Source organism: Lynx canadensis, chromosome B4 (assembly GCF_007474595.2).
Source record: "Lynx canadensis isolate LIC74 chromosome B4, mLynCan4.pri.v2, whole genome shotgun sequence".
Taxonomy (NCBI): Eukaryota; Metazoa; Chordata; class Mammalia; order Carnivora; family Felidae; genus Lynx; species Lynx canadensis.
In genome coordinates, this window is record NC_044309.1 from 132,386,622 (window position 1) to 132,412,702 (window position 26,081).

General features: G+C 59.8%; 1 protein-coding gene across 1 annotated transcript in view; it reads left to right on the top strand.

Moving 5' to 3' along the window:
* Positions 1-26,081, top strand: part of CACNA1I (calcium voltage-gated channel subunit alpha1 I) — a 102,638-nt gene that overhangs the window by 68,451 nt on the left and 8,106 nt on the right. The window contains 20 exon segments of the mRNA XM_032594039.1: positions 5,716-5,867; positions 6,530-6,715; positions 6,998-7,115; positions 7,862-8,017; positions 8,488-8,581; positions 9,586-9,788; positions 10,441-10,911; positions 11,230-11,330; positions 12,067-12,190; positions 12,474-12,542; positions 13,075-13,259; positions 13,719-13,845; positions 15,149-15,274; positions 17,704-17,793; positions 18,363-18,555; positions 19,140-19,291; positions 20,783-20,892; positions 21,543-21,676; positions 22,560-22,630; positions 25,702-25,780. Of these exon segments, the coding sequence (XP_032449930.1) occupies positions 5,716-5,867; positions 6,530-6,715; positions 6,998-7,115; positions 7,862-8,017; positions 8,488-8,581; positions 9,586-9,788; positions 10,441-10,911; positions 11,230-11,330; positions 12,067-12,190; positions 12,474-12,542; positions 13,075-13,259; positions 13,719-13,845; positions 15,149-15,274; positions 17,704-17,793; positions 18,363-18,555; positions 19,140-19,291; positions 20,783-20,892; positions 21,543-21,676; positions 22,560-22,630; positions 25,702-25,780 (2,941 nt within the window).

The following is a 26,081-nucleotide window of genomic DNA, read 5'->3' on the forward strand; positions in this document are numbered from 1 at the left end:
GTGGGGAAACAGTGATGTTGGGGTCCTGGCTCTAATTTCTGAGCGGCTTGTCACAGTGCTGCCTGGGCACGGTTCCCGCCAGGGGCTTGTGGGAACCGGCTTGCGAGAGCCAATTTTCTGTCACTCGGGAACGTCGAAAGCCTGATTTTAAACAGTTGGTAGCTTGGAATTGGCCGTGGTGGGAGTCTTTACACCACAGAAATTGGCATATGCTACAGATCAGGGCCACTTTTCAGAGGCCTGTTTGCCAGGGTTCTGTGGGCCGCGGCCCCTCCGCCTCCCCACCAGCCCGATCTCAGGGCCTCCCTGCCTGGCCTGTACCCTGCTCGCCCCCTGCTGCCCCTGCCTGGGCTCCTTCCCTGGTTCTGCCGCTGACCAGCAGGCGGCCTCGGGCAAGTCACTTGGCCTCCCTCAGCCAGCAGCTCTGTCTGTAACCGGCACACGGACCCTCTGCACAGAGGGGCTGGCAGGGTTAAGTGCATTAAGAAGCCCAGCACGTAGTAGGTGCTCACTAATTTGCAATTATTTATGAGTCTTCTGTTTGAACCTCACATCACCACCCTTGGGGTGAATTTACCTCCTGCTGTCTGGAGCCTCAAAAAATTAATGAATTTTAAAAAAAAAGTGAGGGGGAGGGAGAATTTTTTAAAATGTTCTTTTTAAAGCAGCCTGGAGTGGCAGCCATTGTTCTGCTGAGCTCCGCGCGGGGCCTGCTCAGGGCCTGCTGGTATTTTTGCCCCACTCCTCTCTGCTCCCAGACGAGGCATGGCGGGAAACGATCCGCCCCCGTGTTTATTTTGAGCAGCCCCGTCTGAGGTGGTGCCTGCAGAGAGAGGTGGCCCAGGGCCACTGGGGGGCCGGGAGAGTGGGGAGGAGGAGAAGGAGAAGATGGGTGAACACGCACAGCCCCTTTCCTGCAGGGGTGGAGACCGTGGAGGGGAGGCATCGCAGGGGCCTGGCAGGGAGACTGGCGCGGCCATGGGGACAATAGGTAGTGACAGTGGGGCACAGCCTGGGCATTGCTCTCTTACTCCATCCGCCACCCCTGCCTCTGTGGTCTCAGGTGCTCAAATGAGAGGTGAGACTGCAGGTGTCTCCGGCCAAAGTGGCCATTTGCTACCAGATCACAAGGGGTTCCCACGTCTCTAGGTTCCTCATGGTCAAAGATGCTGTTCCTTGCAGGGACTGGCCTGGGAGGCGGTGACAGGTAAAAGGGGGGGTCATCCAGGCAGGGGCCTGCTTGTGACCCATGAGGTGGTCAGACGGGGCTGAAGTCTGCTCTTTGGCTGAGGCTACATGACAGGCAGGCGGATGGGGTCAGATTCCTCCATCATCACTCACTGTTGTGTGTTGCCACATTTCTTCCCCTTGTGATCCTCATGGCTGCCCGATGGGGCAGGCAAGGCGAGTGTCTCATATCCATTGAGCAGATAGGGAAACTGAGGCATGCCCAGGTGATATGGTGAGCAACTGAGAGAGCAGGGCTCCAGGATGCCAAGGTGGAGGTGGAGGTTCCACAAAGCAGACAGGAGGCAGTGGGGGAGGTCTGGGTGGGGAAGCCTTGCTCCCGGGAGCAGTCCCTATGGCCCCCTTCTCCCTCCCCCGGCACTCACCCCTCCAGGCGCGTGACTCCTCCCAAGGCGGGCAAGGCTGCCCTCAGTCCCATCCCATCCTGGAACTGAAGGAGGTCACCGAGTTGGACAACAAGAAACAGAGGGCTTGGCTGGATGGACAGCAGGGATGGGGTGCAGGAAGCCCCCCGGGGCCGGCTGGGGCATGTCCACTGGCCCCTACTCTCAGGAGAGTGCATTCAAGGCCTCCGGACCAGTGGATGGGTCAAAGCAGTCTTTATTTTCCCTTCTGCAGCCCCCACATCATTGCTGACCCAGGTCTGGGAGGACTCTGGGAAGAGGAGGACGGGCTGGCTTAGTGCCCAACATTCCAGCTCTGTGGGCGCTTAGGGGAGAGAGCCAACATGGGCTGCAGTCAGGGAAGCCTTCCCAAAGGCAGTGGCACGGGCAATGGCTCCTGAAGGTTGACTACGAGTTCATCAGTGAGACAGAGGAGGCACAGGTACAGGGACCAGGAGCTCAGGCATTCCCCCAAAGGACCCTGAACCCTCAAGGAGGATGTGCACAAAGGGCAGGAGACAGCCTGGGAGGCTGGTGAGGGGGCCATCCATCCACAAAGTGCCTCAAGGCAGTGGAGAGCCACGGAAGGCTTCTAAACAGGGCAGCGACATGTCTGTACTGAACTGGATCGTCAAGTCAGAAGAGTGGGGCAGGTGATGCCGTCACAGCCATGGGGATGGGGACAGGCCAGAGGGAGAATACCTGTGATTCAGGTTGAGATGTGATTCCGCCACTGCCTGGCCCTGGCCCTGGGCAGTCACTTCCCTCTGAGCCTGTTTCCCCCTCTACAAAATGGGGATACTATAGGGTAACGTTTGAGATTTAGATGAGATAATTCATGGAAGGTGCTTAGCACCGACCGGCACGTGGGAGACGCTTAACACCGGCTGCCATTATCATCATGGGATGGTACCGGGCTCCAGGGGTTCCCGCGGACAGCTTAGGGACTCCTGCCCACCAGGGCCCTTACGCACCCCTGCAGAAATGGCCAGCCTTGTGCCTCCAAGCCTGGCATGGGGCCAGAAGGAGTGGGCCCCTGTCCCTCTCCCTCCACTTTGGGCCTCCAGGATGTAGTCCCTCCTTACCTGCCCTCGCTCCTCCTGCCTCCAGCTCAGCGTGGTGTTCTGCCCTTTTTCGCCCCGTTCCACTGGGGTCTTGGCCACCTCCAGATGCCTCTCTGCAGCCTCTGCCTGGCGGTCTGTCTGCCTGCTGTCTCCCACTTTCCTGGCTCCTGCACCGACGCCCACAATGTCATGATCCTGGTCCCTTATTCTGTTTTTATCTGTGTTTTTCTTTCTGCCTTATGTCTCCACACCCCACCTTTGCCTCTCAGTCGCCGTATCTATATTTGTCTGTCCGTCTGTCTGTCCATCTCCGTCGTGGCTTCCCCCCTCCCCACCCCGTCCCTCTTCACATACCCTCCCACCTCGGTCTCACGATACAGAATAGCCTGCGTTCATCTGTCTGTCTCCCGCTCGCTGTCTCTCTCCCAGAAAAATGCCTGCGGGAGTGATGGATGGTCCATTAGAGAAAGATTAACAGGTGTGCACTTGACTAGAGAAACAGCTGCTGCAAGTGGGGGGGGAGGGGCGGGCGCGCGGGTGACCTTTCCGGAGAGCGGTGGCCTCCCCAGCACTCGTGGGCGGGAGTGTGTGTGTGCAGCGCGTGTGGCCCCAAGCTGAGTGGCCGCCATTACGGACTGTCAGCGGCCACACTTCTCATCCCCGCTGATCTCGTGGTGGCAGGTTGGGAAATTGGTGGCTTGGCTCCGCCGGGGATGCCGGGCCCCAGCTCCTCCCCCCCACCGGGCCCCCCCTCCCGTCTCAGGGTCCCACTTCCCTTTCGGGACCATTTTGTGAGTCAAATGTAATTACAGATGGAAACGGGGCCTTCTTTTATCTGGGCGTTGAGAGGACTTGGCAGTTTTATTGGGTTTCCCGGCACAAGGCGGAAGGGCGGTTCTTTTTTTCTCTTCTCCTTTTAACCCAAATGGAATCACAGTCAGGCCCGGAAGGTGCCCTGTCGCCTGGTGGAGGGGCTGGGCTGGGGCTGGGGGTGCTGATGGTTGGCAGCTCTCCCCCCCTCCCCAACCTTGCGCTGGCCGGTGCCTCTGCCCAGATACCTTCTCTTCTCCTCCCTCTCACTGGGTTCCCCCTCTCAGCTTTGAGGGCTCTGCTGAGATGTCACTTCTTCCAGGAAGGTGCCCCTACAGGCACCTGACTGCAGGATTACGGTTCCCTCAAAGCTCCCTCACCTTTCTCTGTTTTTAGCACCTACGGCTGTTTGTCAGCTCGGGGGGTTGGGCTTTGCCACCGGAACCTGCGCTTCTTGGGGGCAGGGAGGATGCCCTGATGCATTCAGCACTGGCCATCCTGGGTAGCACGCGCCCAGCCCACTGTGCTGAGCTCACCTGTAGAATGCATGCAACACTGAACGAGCGGAGAGGACGGATGAGTTCAGGTGGAGTTTCTGTGTGTGTGATGGAGAGCAGTTTGGAGTCTGATTTTGTGGCTCTGCTGCCTCCTGGCCGGGTGGCTCAGGGCGAGTCAGTTCACCTCCCCGAGCCTCAGTGTCCTTATCTGAAAAACGGAGGCACCAGCAGATTGTTGGAGGCGTCCGTAATTGTGCCGGATGTCAAGCTCGGTGCGCATGCTCAGGCCTAAAAAACGGCCCTTCCCCTCTCTGTGATTCAGGCTTGTTGGTGAACAGAAACCCGGCACTTTCACAGTCCTAGAGAGAGAAGGGAGGCGCTGGAGCCCCGTATGGCTCTTAGCGGGGAGCCCTGGAATGAATATCATCTTACTCCACCCCCTCGTTTTATGGATGAGAAAACTGAGGTTGGGGGGGAATGTCCCTAGAACCCTGTCTCCTAGTCATGGCCTGCAGTGTGGTCTGTTTTGGATTCCAGGGTTGCTCAGATGGTTCCGCTTATACGGGTGTCTCTTGCTGCTAAAAACCAGGAGGGAAACAGCTCCAGGGTCAGAAGGTGCTAGTCTCTTTCTGATCAGCCGGTGACTTTAACCCTTGTCCTCTCTGGGCTCTAGTGTCTTCCCCTGAGAAGTGTGTGAAGCCAGCCCCCTGGACCAGGGTGCTCGCAGACATTAAAGAGTTGGGTGGCACACAGTAGGCGCATGGTCTCTGTCTTCCCTTCACAGGGCACAGTGGTCTCCAGCCACCCACGATCCTGACGTGGCCATTGCTGGGGAAGGGGAGAGTGGGGAGGGCTCCGTCGGGGGGTCTGCACAGGCAGAGGTTAATGGTGGGAGCCTTGGAGGCAGGCTGCCTGAGTTCAGATACCGGCTCTGCCCCTTACCAGCCCCACAGCCGAAGGCAGGGGCTGGCCTTCTCCGAACCTGCTTCTTCATCTGCAAAATGGGCTCTTATGGGATTGAGTGACACGATGCCTGTAAAGTTCAAAAAAACAGGTCCTGTGTGTGGCAAGTGCTTCCTAAGTGGGATAGGGTCATGGGCAAACAGGGAGTTTCTGGCGTCTACTGGCCTGTCTTCTTGTCTTGCTCTGCATCGGCTTCCGAGACTCCTTCCTCCCTCCCTCCCTCCCTCCTTCCTTCCTTCCTTCCTTCCTTCCATGTTTATTTACTTTTGAGAGAGAGAGAGAGTGTGTGAGCAGGGGAGGGACAGAGAGAGAGGGAGACACAGAATGTGAAGCAGGCTCCAGGCTCTGAGCTGTCAGCACAGAGCCCGATGCGGGGCTTGGACTCATGAACCACGAGATCATGACCTGAGCTGAAGTCAGACACTCAACCCACTGAGCCACCCAGGCGCCCCTTCCAAGCCTGCTTTCTGATAGGTCCCCTCAGTGTGCAGTACCAGCATCGTTTCCAAATGTGTGGAAGGCCAGCCCCGTGGGGTCCCCCCATGTCAGTGGACTCTTAATGACAGCAGAGGTGCAGCAGAGTTGTGAGGCTCTCAAGGCCGTTGCGGTCCAGCGAAGACATTGACCTGCCAGCTCGCTCAGCCTCCCCGCCTCCCTGGGGGTCCTGCAGCCGATGAGCGTCCACAGAGGATCCATGGCTGTGCTCTGGCCTGACCGGGGTCCCCGTTCCCTGTCCCTGCGCCCCCACAGCCTGAGGAGCTGACCAACATCCTAGAGATCTGTAACGTCGTCTTCACCAGCATGTTCGCCCTGGAGATGCTCCTGAAGCTGGCCGCCTTCGGGCTCTTCGACTACCTGCGCAACCCCTACAACATCTTCGACAGCATCATCGTCATCATCAGGTGCTGCCCCTGCTGCCAGCGGGCTGGGGGCCCGGAAGCAGAGTGGGGAGGGGGGCGGGGAAATCTAGTGCCCTGTCCCCCGCCGGTAAACAAAGCACGTCCGGGCACAAAGGAAATCAATTGCGCAGAAACCCAGTTCTCGAATATTTACAAATTTGTCCTCCAGTAACATACGGCCTTCTAGATTAATGCATTAAGTAGCAAGATCCAGCAGCAGGTCTTGGGACCACCATCATCCCAAAGAAAGGATGGGTATAAATAGTGTTTGGGAATAATGTCCATCAGCTGTTGTAAGATATAAAAACAGCGGTTTTGATCGGTCAAAAAGCCATAAAGATCGCTCATTCTCTGTGGCTTGTTTTCGTTCATGATCTAAAGAGTGGTAAATCTCGCGGAGAGGTCAGTGGCCTTCGTAGACCTCCTGAATTACCTAGCCAGAGACTGCTCGTGGGGGGTGTCCGTGGACTCCAGGTCAAGAGCCCCTGGTTTGAGCATGCCCTGGAGCAGCGACGGCCCGTGAAACATGTTATTCGTGGGATGAATGAATGAGTGGATGTTCTCCACCTCTCTGCCCCCCCCACTGGCCTCCCCTTGCCCTCCTCTCCCTCTGCTCTGCCCTCCGTTGAACGCTCCTGCCTCTCTCCCCTGCTGCCTCCTCCCAGCATCTGGGAGATTGTGGGGCAGGCGGACGGCGGCCTGTCGGTGCTGCGGACCTTCCGGCTGCTGCGGGTGCTCAAGCTGGTGCGTTTCATGCCCGCGCTGCGGCGCCAGCTGGTGGTGCTCATGAAGACCATGGACAACGTGGCCACCTTCTGCATGCTGCTCATGCTCTTCATCTTCATCTTCAGGTGAGCCCTGCCCACCCTGGGGAGGGCCGGACCTGGGGCGGGATCGGGGGGGGGGGGTGGACATGGCTGCTTGAGCTTCTCCAGGCGCCACCCTGGACCTGGGTGCGAGTCCCGATGCATCGCTGCATCGCCTATGGCTCTGAGCGAGGACTTGCCCTCTGAGCCTCAGCGTTGGCTTCTGTAGAACGGAACCAGCGCCGCCCCTGCCATCTCACCCGGCCGTTCTGAGAACGAACGACACAAGGTGGGTGGGTCCCTTGAGCCACCCCATTCCTCCCCCAGCATCCTCGGGATGCACATCTTTGGCTGCAAATTCAGCCTCCGCACGGACACAGGAGACACGGTCCCCGACAGGAAGAACTTTGACTCCCTGCTGTGGGCCATCGTCACAGTGTTCCAGGTGAGCAGCAGCGCGTGTTCACGTGTGTCCGGGAAAGGGGTTTCTCCCAGGACCGCCGCTTGGCTTGCTTTTCAGAGGTGCCCCTCAGAGAATCCAGAGAAGGGGGGGGGGGTGGCTCGCCAGGGAGGCCCCTCAGCTCCGGGCTCCGGCAGGCAGGTGTGGGTGCGGGGTCAGGCTGGCACTGCATTGGCTCTGGGAGCTGGCTGGCCACCTGGTGCCCGTCTCTGCCCCTCCACCCCCGCCCCGAGACCTGGGTGCATCGGGATTCTTCCCTGAGGCTATTTTCTCGCCATGGTTAAATGAGTGTGCACGGGTCCGGAGGGCAGAAGGAAGAAGGGTGGGCTCGTGGAGGGGCGGGGGGGGGGGGGGTGGGGCGCGAGCAGATAGCAGATAGAGTAGAGAGGATAGGGCTGTGGGAGCAGCCAGGAAGGAGCACCCATCAGCAGAGAGTGAGAATCAGGGCAGGAGGTGGGTTGTGGGCCAGCGGGGTGGGGGGCGGGGAGGCCGTGGGCAGCGCAGTGTGTGAGTGAGGGGCATGGGCTGTGCCAGGTGGGCACACTGCCAGCTGGGGCCGTGTCACGTGAGGTCCCTGGGTGTGCTGGGGCCCGTGTGAGAGGGTGCTGTAGGTGTGCACGGGCTGCAGGGTGCCTTTAGGCTCCTCTACCCGGTGGATGCCTTCTGCCCTTGGGCTGGGCCGGGGCCTGGGGGTACCCCAGGGCTGACCTGTGCTCCCCCTCCCCCCACAGATCCTCACCCAGGAGGACTGGAACGTTGTCCTCTACAATGGCATGGCCTCTACCTCCCCCTGGGCCTCCCTCTACTTTGTCGCCCTCATGACCTTCGGCAACTATGTGCTCTTCAACCTTCTGGTGGCCATCTTGGTGGAGGGTTTCCAGGCAGAGGTGAGTGCGGCCCTGGCGGAGGAAGCACCCGCATGGGGCCTGGACCAGGCTGGGTGGGGGAGGGGTCCGGATGGGGGAGGGCTGCAAGTCAGACATCTAGCAGGGAACACTTTCCGAAGGAGGGGGTTGTCAATTAGGTGGTGAGCTTCCGGTCACAGGAAGCATGCAAGTGGAGGCCGCAACGGGATCCTTGTCTCTCCCTCGGAGGTGTAGGACAAGGTCTCTCCATCTCTGAAATTCTAGAGCCCCCGAGATCTGGATCCTGCCTCCTCCTTTCTCTGAGGTTTAGGGGTTACTTGCAGTCAGGCGGGTGTGGGCTTATGGGCTCGGTCCTCGTTAGCTTCTCACTTTCCTTTTCTGAGGCTCTGTTTCCCTGTCTGTAAAATGGGCATGAAAGACCCATTGAAAAATTCAGGAGGGAGGGAAGGGCTGAGCCAACGTGCATTCCAACAAGAGGGATGGTCTCCCAGGGTGACGCCAATCGCTCCTACTCGGACGAGGACCAGAGCTCATCCAACATGGAGGAGTTCGACAAGCTTCAGGAGGGCCTGGATAGCGGCGGAGGTAAACAGGTCTCCACTGTCACCTGGGGGACCAGGACCCTTCCCCAGAGAGATCCAGGGGGGCTCAGGGCTCAGCATCAGCTTTCCCCTTAAGCCCAGGCTCCAGGACCGCTCATTCTCTGTGGTTTGTTTACATTCATAATGGAAGGAAACAGGCAAATCCCCCCAAAAGAAGTCAGTGACATTCATAACCCTCCTGAATTCTAGCCACAGAGGTAGGTGCACTTCACCCTCACCCCTCCATGGTGTGGCCTGTTGCGAAGAGACAGCCTCAGGCCCCAGGACTCCTGGCTTCTGGTCCTGTTTGGCCCCATGGGGCAGCTTGGAACAAGCCTCCCCAACCCATGGCCAGTGTCCTCCTTGAAAACCGGGCTGTACCATTTTTGCCTTGCTTCCTAAAGTGGGCCCAGGAGTGAGGTTTCTATGATGGGTGAACACAGCCTGGCCCTGAATACAGGAGGCAGGGGATCCACTCACCCAAAGAGAAAGCTGACACGATGAACGCTGAGTAATGTGTAGACATGTTGAATCACTGGGGCACCTGGGTGGCTCAGTCGGTGAAGCATTTGACTTCAGCTCAGGTCATGATCTCACAGTTCGTGAGTTCGAGCGCCACATCGGTTTCTGTGCTGACCGCTCAGAGCCTGGATGGAGCCTACTTCGGATTCTGTGTTTCCCTTTCTCTCTGCCCCTCCCCCGCTTGTGCTCTGTCTCTAAAAAAATGAATAAACGTTAAAAAAAATGAAAAAAAAAAAAAAGAAATGTTGAATCACTACCTTGTACATCTGGAGCTAATATAACACTGTATGTCAACTATGCTGAATTAAAATTAAAAACTTAATAAAAAAAAGAAAGCTGAGAGCTGTGCAGGAAGGGTCCAACGGGGAAGGTGGGGGAGGTCTCCCCAGAAAAACTCTCTATTTCTGTTCCCATCCATGTCTGTCTCATGAATTCTTTTGTTCTTATTCTATTTGCCCCTCTTTCCGTCTCCATCTCACCCTCCAGATCCCAAGATCTGCCCAATCCCCATGACCCCCAATGGGCACCTGGACCCCAGTCTCCCACTGGGTGGACATCTGGGCCCCCCCGGGGCTGCGGCACCCGCCCCCCGCCTCTCGCTGCAGCCGGACCCCGTCCTGGTGGCCCTGGGCTCCCGCAAGAGCAGCGTCATGTCACTGGGGAGGATGAGCTGTGACCAGCGCTCCCTGGTGAGTCCCTGAGGGGTGCTCTGGGTGGGTGCTTCCTGCTGGGGTGTATGGGGAGGGACCCTGGGGAGAAGTGCCTGTCAGTCTAGCCTCAGGCTGGTGCCCAGGTGTAGGGGACCAGACTCTCCAGCTAGAACCGGGCAGGGACCATGTGTGTTGCATTCTTGAGTGCCTAGTGCCAGAGTAGGGCCTGGCAACAAAGAATGAATGAATGAGTGAATGAATGGTGCCAGTGCGTCCGGTGTGGAGAACTGGGTTTTTATCGTGGCCACACTGCAGACGGCAAAGAGCTGGGCTTTGGGGTCAGACATACCAGAGTTCAAATCTAGCCTCTGCCACTTTCAAGCTGTGCGGCCATGAGCAAGCCCTCTCTGAACCTGTTTCCTTACCTGTAAAGTGGGAAGACTACCCTAACGTGCTCTGGCTTCCTCAAGGGAAGTGAGGTGGCAGGAGGAGAGGTAACCACACCCTAGAGGCGCCCACACATCCATGGATGCAGATGGAGTGACAGCCGGGCAGGGAGAGGACCCCTGGGGTCTAGCCTGTTCTGTCACCCACCAGCCAGGCCTCAGCGGGTGTGCAGGCTGCCTCCAGTCACAACAGTGGGTCGCGTGTGTGTGGCGGGTGCGCTGACCCGAGCCCGGTTTCCCTCCAGTCCAGCTCCCGGAGCTCCTACTACGGGCCGTGGGGCCGCAGCGGGGCCTGGGCCAGCCGCCGCTCCAGCTGGAACAGCCTCAAGCACAAGCCGCAGTCGGCCGAGCACGAGTCCCTGCTCTCGGCGGAGCGCGGTGGCGGTCCCCGGGCCTGCGAGGGCCCCAGGGACGAGGGCCCGCCGCGGGCTGCGCCGCTGCACGCTCCGCACGCCCACCACGTGCACCACGGTCCCCACCCGGCGCACCGGCACCGCCACCACCGCCGGACGCTGTCCCTCGACACCAGGGACTCGATGGACCTGGCCGAGCTGGTGCCCGCCGTGGGCGCCCACCCCCGGGCGACCTGGAGGGCGGTGGGGCCGGCCCCCGGGCACGAGGACTGCAATGGCAGGATGCCCAGCATCGCCAAGGATGTCTTCACCAAAATGGACGACCGCCGGGATCGCGGGGAGGACGAGGAGGAGATGGACTACGTGAGCGAGCGGGGCGCGGGGTCTAGGGGCGGGGCCCGGGGCCAGAGCCCAGGGGTACAGGGGCGGGGCTAGAGTGGGAGGGGACTCAAGGAGGGCGGGCAGGGGGCGGGGCCGGAACTGCCCACCCCAGCGACCCGCCCGCCCCGCTGGTAAAGGAGGCCTCTTAGCCTTCCCTGGGCGGGGCGAGGGTTCTGTTCTCCTGGGAGAGGCCGCAGGTCGGCCAGCGGCCCCAGTTTGGTGTTTGACCACCGGGGTGGGAGGAGATGCGCAGCTCTGCGCAGCGCCGACCCGTCTGCACTCCCATCTTGGCCTTGCCAGACCCTGTGCTTCCGCGTCCGCAAGATGATCGACGTCTATAAGCCTGACTGGTGCGAGGTCCGCGAGGACTGGTCTGTCTACCTCTTCTCCCCTGAGAACAGGTGGGCGAGGCCAGGCTCGGTGTGAAGTTAGAGTAGGGGGTTGGCGTGTCCGGGAGGGAGAGATACTTGCCAAGCCAGGCAAGGCTCCTGGTAGCGGGTATTCCATAGTCCAGAGGACCTTTCTGGCCCAGTGGTGGAGGGTCTGCAGGGCTGGGGGAGGGTCTAGGTGTTCATGCAGGGGCGGGGGATGGGGGCTCCCTGGGCATCCCTAGTCCAGGCCATTCCTGTGCTGACACCAGGTTGGACAAATCCTCATGTAGCCTGGGGTGCTCACACCTGGAGGGAGCATCAGTAGGCCTCCTGGAGGAGGAGGCCTTTGTGCTGGGTTTTGGAGGCTATGGAGATAGCATTCCAGTAGGTGAAGCAGGGGTTGTGAGGAGGTGGAGGCTGGTCCAGGCGGAGGGAGGAGCCTGAGGGAAGGCCTAGGGGGCAGAAGCTGGGAGCATCAGGCAATGTGTGTCCAAATGGCTGGAGGTCCAGGCTCAGAGCTTTGAACCGGTGTTTGGAAGGCCTTGAGTGCCAGGGCAAGATGGATGGCCTTTATCCTGTGGTGCCATGTGCTCAGGGGAGGCAGCTCCGAGTGGGCACCTGAACAGACCTGAAGTCACCACCTGTTGTGTGGCCCGAGAAGAGAGATGTCTGCTCCTCATGGCCATCCTAGTCCCCATGTGTGTCTGGGCCCTCTGGGGCAAGGGGCACACTGACACTCATGTGGCATCCCGCCCACCCTGCCCAGGTTCCGAGTCCTGTGTCAGACCATCATTGCCCACAAGCTCTTCGACTATGTGGTCCTGGCCTTCATCTTTCTCAACTGCATCACCATCGCCCTGGAGAGGCCCCAGATCGAGGCCGGCAGCACCGTGAGTGGCCGAAGCCTTCGGGCAGGGCGAGGGACAAAGCGGAAGGGCAGGCCGCCAGGGCCTGCTATGGGACACTGTGAGGGGCTGAGGGGGCTAGGAGAGCTCAGCCAGGCCCCACACCAGGCGCCGTGGAGGGAGGTGTGGCGGGAGCTTGCCGCTGGAGATGGGATGCCTCCTGAGACCCAAGTAGCAGCACGGTGCCCCTTGGCTGAGGGCAAGAGGCCGACCAGGGGACTGAGCAGTTTGGGGAGCCCCCGGGCCCACAATATCTCCCTTCTTTCAGGAACGTATCTTCCTCACTGTGTCGAACTACATCTTCACAGCCATCTTCGTGGGCGAGATGACGCTGAAGGTAGCCCCCAGCTTCACCGGGGACCCTCTCCCACCCCCAGCGTGGGGGCCCTTGGCTCTGGGCAAACCCCTTAGAAAGCCTGTCACTCACCTGTCCCTCGGCCACATTCCACAGAGGGTGTGGGAGGCCCACCCCTGCTAGGTGCCAGGCCCTAGGTTGGGCTCCAGGGACCCGGAGGGGGTCACTCTCCAGGAGCTCATATCCTGAGGGAAAGGCGAATGCAGGGGAACATTTACAGTGTCACCGAGATACTTGCCGGAGGTGTGGGGTGCAGGGGAAGGATCCCTTTCCGGATGCTGCCCAGAGCACTTGGCTTTGAATCGAATTGGGTTTGCCAGATATGCGGCGAGTAGGCAATGGGGCGGCTCGCCGGGCCTGTGTTTCAGGGGGGCAGTGGGGTACCTGACCCCTGCCAGACCATCCGCCCAGCCCTCTGCCTGTCTGCGTCCCGCCCCCTCACTGAGGCTGGCTACACCGCCCCGCCCCCCAGTCGGCGAAGTCGGGCTGACTCCGCCCATCGCCCCGCCCCCAGGTTGTCTCGCTGGGCCTGTACTTTGGCGAGCAGGCGTACTTGCGTAGTAGCTGGAACGTGCTGGATGGCTTTCTCGTCTTCGTGTCGATCATTGACATAGTGGTGTCTGTGGCCTCAGCCGGGGGAGCCAAGATCCTAGGGGTCCTTCGAGTCCTGCGGCTCCTGCGCACCCTACGGCCCCTGCGGTGAGGATGTGCCCGTGGATGGGGGAATCCCTGCACGTTCGGGTGAAGCGCCCGGGGTCTAAGTGGACCTCTCACCCTAGCCCTCCTTACCCACTCATTCCTCTGATAGCACGTGCCAGATTAGCAGGGACAGGGACCAGGCTGTTGAAGCTGTTCCTGGGGGTGGAGTCTGGAAACCCTAGCGGGAGAGGGGTGCTGAAGAGGCAGGGCTGAAGGTGGCCCCCAGGACTGCTACCCACTTTCTGTGTGCCCCTGGGTGGCTCGCTGCCATTTCTGGCCCTCAGTCTCCAGATGATGGTGTGGCGTGGACCCCAGGGGGACAGGGGTAGGGCATAGTGCCTTCCTGTGCATATAGATCTGGGGTCTGAGGTTCTCTACCCTGGTGACTCTGGGCACAGTGGGTGCTGTCTCCAGACATGGCCGTGGGCTCATGGTGCCTCTGCCCCTTTCTGCCTCCAGTGTCATCAGCCGAGCGCCTGGTCTGAAGCTGGTGGTGGAGACGCTCATCTCTTCCCTCAAGCCCATTGGCAACATCGTCCTCATCTGCTGTGCCTTCTTCATCATCTTTGGCATCCTGGGGGTGCAGGTGAGGGGTGCTCAGGCTGGGCAGGCGCTGGGGTGAAGTTCGTGGTCGGGGAAGGGGCTCCGTATTCCTGCTCAACTCTCCCGCCCTTGTGTTGACCAGCCTGGGGGCTCAGGTGGCCCTGGTAGAGCATCCCCGTCCCTGCCAGTGGTAAGCTCTCAGTCCAGGGAGGGAGGCAGACACAGACCTAAACATCTGAGTGCAAAGAAGCCTGGGTAAGTGGGATCACAGGGGTCCAAGCTACACAGAAACACAGGGCTGCTGGGAGCAAGAGGAAAAGCATCCAGAAGGCAGTGGCCTTGGCATTGGGCCTTGAAGGAAAAGTGATCCCGCAGATCATGGTGGGTGGAAGGTATTTCGGGGGAGGGTGGGCACATGCGTGGAGGTGAGCTCAGGAGCTCTGGCTGGCATAGAGACATGAGCCAGATGGTGGGCTGGGCCAAGGTGGGAAAGACCTGGAACAGTAGCTGAGGAGCTGGGGCCAGTTTCTCTGGGGCAGAGACTTTGGAGAGTCTGGGACACAGGCAGGGCCTTGAGCTAACTCGGATTTTGGCTTGGAGCTCGGGAGGAGGACGGGACCTTAGGGCTGGACAGGGAGGAGGAGTGAGGCAGATTGTAAAAGTGTGTGACAGGGGAACGGCCAGAATGACCTGGGCCCTCTGGGGTCTGAGCTGCTGCTGAGACCTTCCTCTTCCTTGCGCCGAGGCCCCCAGGCTCCTCACCTGGTCCTGGGTTTGGGGCTGTGGCTGCAGAGGATTTCCAGGCACAGGTGTGCTTTGGGGTTGCTAAGAGATCTGTAACAGCCACCTGGGCAGGAGGGGTGTGGTGTGGACTCCATGTGGACAGTGACACCGCCCCTTCCAGGCAGAGCGCCTGGGTCCCTAGGGAGGGTCCCTTTACTTCTGTCTCTCACCCTTGGGGATACGCAGACAACTTTCTCCTGTTGAGCGTCTGCCCGCATCCCCGGGACTGAAGTGAGGTCTGAGAAAGAGTCCAGAAGTCAGACAGACCAGGGTGGGAACCTTGGCTCTGCTACTTTCTAAACCTCCTAGGACTTTGGGGAAATTACCTAACACTGCTGGGCCTCAGTCTGTGCATCTGTGAGATGGGCTGAGAGTAGCCCTCCCTCGTGTTGGGGGACTCGGTGAGGTGGTGTGGTCGGGTGCCTGGCCCACGTCGTGCACAGAGGGAGTGACCCTGCGGGACAGGTTCCTCTTCTGATTTGCAGCCCCCTGACCCCCACTCCGGGAGCTTCAGCAGACCCGTCACTAACCCTGTGGTCCTCCCCCCTCCCCCCCCGCCCCAGCTCTTCAAGGGCAAGTTCTACCACTGTCTGGGTGTGGACACCCGCAACATCACCAACCGCTCTGACTGCGTGGCTGCCAACTACCGCTGGGTCCACCACAAGTACAACTTTGACAACCTGGGCCAGGTGAGCGCCACCTGCGTACCCCCTGCCCTGACCCGCCCCCCCAGTGGGTGGGGGTGCCGGCTCTTCAGTGCCAACGGCCCTGGGATCACAGATCGGGCTCTGGTCCTGCTCTGCCAGGACCGACCCTGTGCCTTCTCCTTTCCAGGCCTCAGTTTTCTCTTCTGCAAAATGGGTGGGGGGTGGAACTCACCTCACAGGTAGCATGAAGCTTAGAGATCCTGAGTGCAGAGTGTCCCGGAAGTCCCTGGCGCTTAGTAGGTGCCTCAGTGGACATTGGTTTCTGGCCCCCACCCCCCACCCAGGGGACCCGGACAAGAGTTTTAGAGACAGCCAGACCTGGATGTAAGTCTCAGCTCTGTGCCTCTTATTGTGGGTGTAGGCTTTCTGAGCCTCAGTTTCCTCATCTGTAAAATGGGAATGTGATGGCCTACCAGGCAGGCAGTGGTGACAAAGTGTAGCAAAGCCCCTGGCCCAGGGTCGGGGCAGAGGGGGGGGTTCCTCTTCCGGCACCCATCTACTTTGCTCTCCACCTCAGTGGGCTGGCAGGCCCCCTGCCCAATTCCTGCCTTGCCCTTCGTCTCCTCTCCTGGGGGCCTGCCAGGCTTGACCCATTGAGTAGTGCCCAGCTGAGAACCTCCACCTGGCTGCCTCCAAAGAGCCTCATGCTTCCCCCCACAATTACTGTTTCTTGAGGGCCCACCCAGGTGGCTAGGGATGATCAGATGGGGCGTGCCTTCCCCGGGTCACACAAGGAGGAAGCAGGATCGAGGTCTTTGTGACCCAGGGACCCTCTGGCTGGCCGGATGCCTTTGAAACTCTCCCCTCACGTGATGAGGGATCCCTCTCCACCTGCCCCCTGGGAGGGGCCGTGGGGCCACTGAGAAGCAGTGAGTGGGCAGGGAAAGAGGGTCAGGAACCGGGACACAGGAGCTCCCCCCATCCCCTCCAGATTTCCCAGAAGCAGTCAGTGCCTTTCAAGTTGTTAACAACTGAATGGTTGATAAAACAGAGGTTTTAAAATCCAGGAAGCCAAGGGAAGGCCCGTGAGGGCATTTTATGAGGTTGTCCGTGACTCCCTGACCTCAGCGCCAGGCCCCGGCCCGCTCCCATGGAGCATCCCTAGTCCTTTCCCACTCTGGGCATGCTCGATGCCAGGCTGAAGCCCCTGGACCTGGAAGTAAGGTGTTCTCAGCGTGCAGAGCCATTGGAGGGAGTCACAGCATGGCCCAGAGCCTTCGACTCCTTGCTGGCCCGTCACCGGCTGTGCGCCCTCAGGCAGGTTCCAGCGTCTGTGGGTCAGTGTCCTCATCTGGGGGAAGTGACAACCAGCCTGTGATTCTCAGTTCCAGGCTCTGCACTTCAGGCCTCTGTGATCCAAGAGCTCACGGGAACACTTGCCCCTTGGCCTGTGAGGGCTTCACGCATCTCCCGGGCAAGGAGGGCTCCCTGTGTGTCCCTTGCTCTGACCTCTTCCCGGGCCTGAGCCCTTTCCAGGCAGCTCTCTGCCCCATTCCCACCTGGCGGGAAGAGGATGAGTCTGTGCCCGGGTGGATGGGAAGGGGCCAGTGCAGGGCGGGAGACCCACTCCCCAGCCCTGGGGCCTGGGCTGCAACAAATGAACGAGTGTTCTGGAAGCACGGGGGATCTTCAGCGGCAGGGTGTGCGACCTCTGGTCAAGCCCTCTGGTCAAGACCTGGTGGTCTGGTATCAGCGTACTTGGGCTTTGCAAGAATGGCACTGGTACCGTCCAGCTCAGAAAACCTTTACTGAGCACCTACTGTGTGTGAGGCGCTGTGCTGTTGCTCTGGGACCGGCCCGCAGTCCTGTGGAGGGGACACGAGGCTGCTTTGGCCTGCTGTCCGTGCAGGAGCCTTGGCTGGTGTCTCCTGGGCATTGCTTCCATTTAAAGGCTCGCGTTAGTGGGGGTAATTACCGCCATTTATAGACAAGGAAGCCGGGGCCCAGAGAAGTTGAAGAACTTGCCCCAAGTCACCCAACCAGTGAGTGGCAGAGCTTGGGCTGTGCCCCGGCCTCCCGTTTCCAGGTGCTGGAGGCAAGCTTGGGGTGATGGCGGCAGGGGGCCCTCGTGTTTGTGAGGAACCTTGCGGTGTAAAGTTCCAGCTGCCCCTCCCAGCAGACCTGGCAGGCAGGCACTTAAGTATTAGTGGCGTTCTGTGGGTGGGGAAAAGGGCACATGAGTTTTCTTGAATTAATTTCGGAACTGAACCCAGGACTCCTGGTCTAGCCCTCATTCACCGGCACCAGTGCCTGCCGGGTAGACGGCAGGCACATAGTAGATCCTCAGGAAGGGCTTGTTGGCATCCTCGGGGAAGGCCTCTTTGTCTCTGTGCCTCCTGGAGGATGGGGCAGGAGCCGCCTGAGCTGTCTGCACCTACCCCCCCATGCCCTCCCCTTCCCGTGTCTTCCAGGCCCTGATGTCCCTCTTTGTCCTGGCCTCCAAGGATGGCTGGGTGAACATCATGTACAACGGACTGGATGCTGTCGCGGTGGACCAGCAGGTGCGTGTGGGCTAGCGCCGGGGGCGGCGGGGGGAGAGGGATGCGGTGTCTTTGGGGCCCAGCTGTCTGAAACTGGGATCGGCAGAACCCACGGCCCCGCCGCGGCCCAGCCCACACCATCCTCGCCTGGGTCATCCACCGTCAGGCTGCTCTTGGGCAGCGGAAGTCATTGTTCCGTTTGCTTCAGCAAATCCCCCTGCCGTGCAAGGGTAGCGCTCCCAGCCGGCTTGTGCGCGGAGGGTCAGGGCCTTGTGCGGGTAGAACCAAGGGCAGGAGGAGGAAGAGGGGGGCCGCAGCAGCAGGCAGGGGCAGGCCTGAGGCGTGTTTGGGGAACTGAGCGTCGAGGGCAGGAGGTGGTGGAGGGTGTAAGTAGGGCAGCGAGGTCGGGAGGCCCCCCCCCCCCCCCCGCGCGAGCCAGGTGCAGGGGCCGGAGTTTTCGCCCGAGGCCGGTGGGAGTCCGTGAGGGTGTCGGAGCCAGGGTCTGCTTGCGGGGGGCTTCCCGAGCCTCTGCAAAGCGCCGCGCCCCGCGCCGCCCCATCGCCTGCCTCAGCCCCGTCTGCTCCCCGCAGCCGGTGCCCAACCACAACCCCTGGATGCTGCTCTACTTCATCTCCTTCCTGCTCATCGTCAGCTTCTTCGTGCTCAACATGTTCGTGGGCGTCGTGGTGGAGAACTTCCACAAGTGCCGGCAGCACCAGGAGGCCGAGGAGGCGCGGCGGCGCGAGGAGAAGCGGCTGCGGCGCCTGGAGAAGAAGCGCCGGAGTGAGTGGCTGGCCGCACGGGGCGGGCCGGCCCGGGCCCAGGCCTCCTCCGCCTGCGCCCCTGGTCCCTCCGGTGCGGCGGCCGAGGCCTGGGTCTCACCCTGGGAGCAGGAGGGGAACAGAGGGTAGACTCTGCGCCCCTGGCCCTGCCCCTTCTTTCCGCATCCGCCTGTTTGGGTGACCCCGTCCCCTGTCGGTGTCCACCCGGAGTCCACCGGCGACTCCCCGGTGGCTCAGCCCAGCAGAGGGCAAAGGCCCGGACGCCTAGCCCTGAGCTGTGGGACCCCTGCAGCAGCAGACCCGGAGCCCTTGTGTGCCCCGCGGGCATGTTTGGGGTAGATAGGGACGGTCACTGTCCCGCCCTCCTCGCTGCCTTCCCCTACCTCCTACCCCTTTGCCTTGTGGCCCCCTGGCTGGGCGGAGGAGACCTGAGTCTGACTCTCAAGTCCCGGGGTGTTCTCACGTCTCTCCCCTTGCTTCCTCCCTCCTCTTGGCTGTTCCCTCTTGTGCTCTGTTTCCCTACCTGGGCCCCAACCCTCTGTGGTCTGTGCCCCCCCCCCCCCCCCCCCCCGCGTCCCCCCGCAGAGGCCCAGCGTCTGCCCTACTATGCCACCTATTGTCCCACCCGGCTGCTCATCCACTCCATGTGTACCAGCCACTACCTGGACATCTTCATCACCTTCATCATCTGCCTCAATGTGGTCACCATGTCCCTGGAGCACTACAACCAGCCCACGGTGAGCCCCAGCCCCAGCCCCAGCCTGAGGTCACATGGGAGGGTTGGGTCCTCAGTAGGACCCAGGGCCACGGTGAGGCAGAAGGGTCTGAGCAGCACCCCCATTCGGGGCCCTGTGCCCAGGGCGCTCATGGCCTGGTGGGACAAATGAGAGAAAAGGAAATGTCACTTGTTCCTGGGGAGCGGGGAGGTGACATTTGGGCCCTGCCTTGAACATGGGTACCAGTGACAGTGGTGTATTCAGTGTGTCTGCAAAACACACTACAAACATGAACTTTAATGCTCACAGCGGCCCAAGATGGGGCAGGGGCCTTTCTCTCTTTCATCTCATTTTGTAGATGAAGAAACTGAGGCTCAGAAAAAAATGCTACCCAAATAACTCAGCCTGTAAGTCGTAGAGCCAGGATTAGAACTTAGGTTTGCATTCAGGGCCTACTCTGTGGCCTCCACTACTACATGGGCATATGGAGCCTGGGGGAGGGGCCTTCCAGGTGGCAGGACCATCGGAGGCAAACACTGGCATGGGAGAGGATGCCCAGTTCCCAACTAGTTACCAGCAGTGTTTGTGAGGGCCACATGAGGAGCACGTAAGGGCAAGTGCATTTTAAAAGCCTCACCTTACCGGAGCTGGAGGGATGAAGGGTGAAGCGGAACTTCCATGTGAGAAATTCATATCTTACTTTAAATGACAGGAAAGGTATATTATAAGTGCAGGGGAAAGGAAGGCAGCCATTGGCAGAATGAAGAGCAATTGTAGAACTTCCAAACTAACATGAAGAAGTAGAATAGTAATACCAAGTATTTCTTATGGGCCCAGCACTGGACTATTACCTCATTTAATTTGCACGGTAACTTTTTGAGGTAGGTACTATTATCATCCCTCGTTTGCAGATTTGGAACCTAAATCCCAGAAAGATCAAGTGACTTGTCCAAGGTCACATAGTAAATAGGTAATATGTGCCAGGCCAGGATTCATATCTAAGCAGTCTGGTTCTTAACCATGACCCTTAACCATTATCTCATACTGTCTCCAAAGAGGGGTGATTGGACCAGACCAGCAGAAATCAGAAAGAAGAAACAGCAATGTAAAATAAATAGTCCACATTAATTAAAGTGGAGGGAATAAAAGGAGATATATAAACCATTTCACTAAATGTGAGTGGACTAAATTCTCTCCTTAAAAGGCAGAGACTTTATTTTTAAGTTAATTGCTTTATTTTGAGAAAGAAGCACGAGTGGGGGAGGGGCAGAGAGAGAGAGCCAGAATCCCAAGCTGGTTCCGTCCGAGCTGTCAGCACATGGAGCCTGACTTGGGGCTCGATCTCACAAACTGCGAGATTATGACCTGAGCCGAAATCAAGAGTCCGATGTTTAACCAACTGAGCCACCCAGGTGCCCCAAGGCGGAGAGGCTTTCTGAGTGGAAGAAGGTAGTGGCAGATCATGGGGTTTGGATCATGCTTCTCGTTGCCCCCTCCCCCTGCCCCCCATAGTCCCTGGAGACAGCCCTCAAGTATTGCAACTACATGTTCACCACCGTGTTTGTGCTGGAGGCTGTGCTGAAGCTGGTGGCGTTTGGGCTGAGGCGCTTCTTCAAGGACCGGTGAGTGGCTTGGCTGGGCCGGGGTGGCAGCACTGAGTAGGCTGCAGGATGGGGGAGCAGTCCCGACCCCTGGGGAAGCCTGGAGCAGCCAGAGGAGGGGAACCAATCAGTGTCTGGGCACTGATGGCCGGCGGCCCCCGGGTGCTGCCTCCGGCCCCGAACAGGAAGCGATTATGGTTCTTCCTGATGGTTGCAGGGCATTCTCCCAAGTCTCTCCAGCTCATCTCTCATGGGTTCTCCGCAACCTGCAGGCAGAGCAGGGCATACCTCACACTAGTCCCTCTTCTCAGAGGGAACAAATGAGGTTCATAGACGTTGATGGATTAGCCCAGGGCCGCACGGAGGAAGCATCTGGCTCAAGATTGAGATCTAGAAGTCACAGCTCATTCCTCCTCCCCGGCAGGAGGCCAGAGCTGTTTATTTAGCCTGGTCAGCCTCTGGCTTGAGGGATTGGAGGTTGTGGGGGGCAGAGAGGGAGCCAGACCCAGTGGGGTCTGGTGGGGCTCGTAGGGAGGGTGGCCACACATCCCCGCGGGCCACAGCAGGAGGGTGGAGAGCTGGGAAGTTCCTCCTCCCAACCCAGGCATTTCTAAACCAGAGTGCCCCTCACCCTGCCTCCCACTCCTGCCTTCCTCTGCCCGGCTGAGCAGGTGGAACCAGCTGGACCTGGCCATTGTGCTGCTGTCGGTCATGGGCATCACGCTGGAGGAGATTGAGATCAACGCGGCACTGCCCATCAACCCCACCATCATCCGCATCATGCGGGTTCTGCGCATCGCTCGGGGTGAGGGGCGAGGGTGATGGGGTGGGGATGGGTGGGGGCAGGCTGGGACTCCCAGGAGTTGGTTGGGGACAGGCAGGGGGTGCGGCGTGGGTGGGTAATGGGCTGCGGAGCAGGGAGAAGAACGGCAGCCAGGGGGAGCACACACCAGACACACACTTGCCCCCGTGTGTACACATGCATCCTCGTCCACAGACCGCTCACTGCACCCGCACCTCCTCATAACACCGTGACCCGTGCAGACCAGTCTCAGGCTGGGATGAAAGGAACCCGGGGCAGCTGGGAAGATTCCGGGATGCGGTTCTAGTTCCTCGTGGGCATGTGTCCGGCACTGGCTGGGACCCCCAGGCCTCTATGCTTCTTAAAACCCTGGCTTCCCCCGCGGCCCCCGCACCTCACCCCAAGGCTGCCCCTCCACTGCTTTCAAGAGCCTCCTGCCTCAGCCCTGGCCCAGGTGCCTCTTGCTTTTCCACCTGCCACAGCTTGTGGCCTCCAGGGTCTGAGGTGGGGAGGGGCGCAGAGAAATTCAGCACCTCACACCGGAGCCCTCTTTAGCCAGAGGGAAGGGAGAAATGTGGGCGCCCATTGGTTTGCTTTTATCTCACCTCGTGAATTTCGTGCTCGCGGACACACTTTGTTTCCACCGCGCGTGCCCTCCTTCTCCTGGACGTTTTCACACCGACGTCCACGCCTTGTGCCACGTGTCTTTGTGCACCCCTCGTTCAGGCCGCACCCACGTTCTTCCAGCGTGGCGTCACAGAGCCGTCCCCTTTGCTCACGTGCGCCTCCACTTTTCACTTTGCTGCTCATTTACACACGTACACACGTGCACACGCACGTCGCCACTGGCCGGGGCTGAGCGGGCCGGGCTGGGTCTCGCCCGCAGTGCTGAAGCTGTTGAAGATGGCCACGGGGATGCGGGCCCTGCTGGACACCGTGGTGCAAGCTCTGCCCCAGGTAAGAGCCACTCCTCCTGGCAGCCCCCCTGGCTCTCACTGGTGTCACTCCGGCCTCCGCTTCCTTCTCCTCCAACCCGCCCGGAGCCCTGGCAGAATCCTGTCTCCCGAGAGGCAGTGTGAGGCAGGGGCTGTGGGAGATGGAAAGGTCCCTTCTGCCCCTGTCTTCCTGACTTCAGGTGCTCGCCAAGGCCTGCTCTGTTCTTGGCGCTGAGCTGGGCTCTCAGGAGCCATATTTTGCCTTCGGGAGTGGGAAGGACAGACTACCGGAAGGACAGATGCCGCAGGGCAATGTAGGGAGGCCTACAAAGTGGTGGGAGAGAGGGATGGGGGTCCTGATGCTCCCTGGGGGAAGTCAGGGAAGGCGTCAGGGGACTTTGAGCTTGACCTTATAGAGTGGCTTGGCAGAAGGAGGTGGTGATGTGAATGGGGGGGGGGGTTCAGATAGGACATGTTTGGGGGGGACATCGTGAGACCTTGACCTGGGTGGAAACCCTAGGATGGAGGCAAGTCCCCCCACCCGCATCCCATTGCTCAGTGGAAGGGAGAGAGGATCAGGGCCACAGAGGGTGCAGTTTTCATTCTCCTGGGAATTCTGCAGTCCCAGTCGTCCCCCCCCCCCCCGCCCCCCCCCCCCCGTCCCTCCCCTCAGGGTGACCTGCTCTGAGGTGAGCCTCAGGCACATTCATTTATTCACTGTGACTCATCTAGTCTTCAGGAATTTTAGGCGTTTTAAAGGGCACGAATACTGCGCGATAAAAATGAGGGTGAAAGATTAGCCACCCTGGGAAGGTGGAGGAAGAGCTGACTCTCTCAGGGACCTGGGCTGTGGGTGCTAGCGAGTTCCATTCTCGTTTGGTGTGAGCATCCCAGCAGCCTGCTTACAAAGGGACAGCCGCACGGGTCCTCGCGTCGGGTCTGGCTGGAAAGCAAGCGGGGCGTGCACTCAAAGAGACGTGGTTTTTCTTAACAGGAAATGTCTTCGGAGGGGGTTGGCACATGGGAGGTGGGGGTGAGCTGGGCTTGGTGGGGGGTGTGCAGACAGGAGGTGGGTTGGGGCCCAGACTCAAGCCACCTTGCCTCTTATCAAGGCCTAGTCCTCTGTGAGACCAGGGGCACGCGACTTAACTTCTCACGTCTCTCGGTTTCTTTGCCTGTGAAGTGGGAATGATAACAGTGCTTATCTCGAGGGGTGTTGTGTGAAACAATCAATTAAAGCTCATCAAGCAGGGCTCAGGACTTGGGTTATAGGAGGCGCCCTGTAAGATTCCCTAGGGATGGGGGTGGGGAGCGTGAGGCCCCAGCCTCCCTGGCTTCCTTATGCCTTCCTCCTCCGCCTTTCCGATGCCCTGACCCCTAGGCAATCCTGAGCTTGCACAGGGCACACGGAGATGCCCAGGAGGACCCAGCTTCAAGTAGGAAACATAATAGTCATTAGAATTACATCAGCACCTTAATCCCCCATAATCTGTTAGCTGACCTTTCCTCCTCCATTCTATATAAAGTGGTATGAAAATGACACTTCCCGCCAAGCCCCGCCCGATGCAGAGGGAGGAGGCAACAAGGCAGGCTTCTCAGAGGAGGTGACTTGTGACCTGGGCTTTGAGGGGTGGGGCAGAGGCATTTACCAGGCAAAGGCAGAGGGAGGGTTCTCCCTGCAGAGGGAACAGACTGTGCAAATGGCATCTGATTTCTGTGTGGCTGGAGTCTGGGGTTGGAAGGTTAGGCCGGGAAGGGGCCCACAGGGCTAGGTCACAAAGGGCTTCGATGCCAGGACAGCAAACTTGGACTTCACCCTGTGGGCAGTGGGCATCACGAGAGGTTCTGGACAAGGGAGGCCTCAGGCAGAGCTGCCTTTTAGAAGGTTGCTCTACTGACCGTGAGGCGAGTGGGTCGCAGGAGAGGCTGGGGGCAGGGAGGCCAGTGAGAAGGCAGGGAGATGCTGGAGGTGGAGGGAGGGCTTGATGGGGAAGGTGACGTCCGTCCTGGTTCAGAAGCGCGGCTCACCTGGGTCTGCGTAGGGAGGGAGGCTGACCCGAGGGCCAGGGCCGTGCCCAGTGCCTTGCTTTGTAGCTGCTTGAGAAGTGCTCGTACCGTTAATGAATAGGGCATCTTTTAATTAGTCGGACACAATTGGCAGGATTGTAGAGCAGCTCAGAAGGAAATCCTCCTCTGGAGCAGAGGAACGATAGGAGTTTGTGGCTAACGTGGTTTACCCTGTAGCAATCGACGCAAACCCCCTTCTGATTCTGTTCGTGCAGGCCTTCTGAGGGCTCTAGGAGGTATTCCATTTCCAGGGCAAGAGTATGTTCAAGCCTTGTCTTAACCATTGGCTGAGTTAAAGGCGGTCTCTGGTGTATGGATAGATTTGAAATAGGTTTGTCATCTGGGACGTTTTGTTCCCACAGGAGCTGTGGGATGGGGGTGGCTGGGTTTTGCAGGAAGCTTCTGGGCTCACAACCCTGCACGACTCCTGTGTGGCACTTCTCTCCGCGGCCAGGCCCCGTGCTGGCCTGAGGCGGCAGATGCGACTTAATCCAGCCATGTCCTTGCTCTCAAGGACTTCCCAGACCAGCAGAGGACAGGGACAGGGGTCCCCCGGTTACACGCACACTGTCAGACTGGAGGGACCCAGGAGGGCTTCGGGGAGGAGGCAGCCTGTTGCTGAGACTTCCCTGCCTCCCTCTCTGCATTCAGGCAGGGGACGGTACCCACCACACACAGGTGTGTGGAGGGGCAGCTGTGAGCCTGCGGTCAGCCTGCTGGGTTTGGATCCCAGTCCTGCCACTTACTAGCTGTGTGACCTTGGGCAAGTCACTTCATCACTCAGTACGACTCTGTCTTCAGAATGGAGTAAAACGTAGCTCACGGATGGTCGTGTGGAGTGAACGAGCCGATGAACGCGAGGCGCTTGAACCAGCCGCCCACGGGAAAGGCTGCACAAGCGTTTTGTTACTATTCTGTGCCCCGTGTGGGACCCGGCCTCCCCCGGGGAGGTCACTGCGGGGTGGCAGACGTGGGCACTGGAGCCTGACCCTCAGGCTGGCCCCGCCCCGCCTGCTCTCCCCACAGGTGGGCAACCTGGGCCTTCTCTTCATGCTGCTTTTCTTTATCTACGCCGCCCTCGGCGTGGAGCTCTTCGGGAAGCTGGGTGAGTGACTCCGGAAGCAGACCTGGGCTGGTGGGGGGGGGGGGGGTGGCGTGGGGTGGAACAGGCCTGGAGGAAGGCCTTGGCAGGGTGGGGAGGCCTGAGACACCCGCAGAGCGTCACATCAGGGTCTCGGTGGTGGGGGGATGCCCCATCCTGAGGTGACCCTCAGCCATCTACACCCTCCCCCGGGGACGGGTAGTAGCTTTTGAGAGATGCTAGCTTGGATCCACCTGTATCCTCCAGGCCTCTGCAGCAGACCTCTGACTTGGAGAGCAGAGCGGGCAGGGCACAGGCCGAGGGC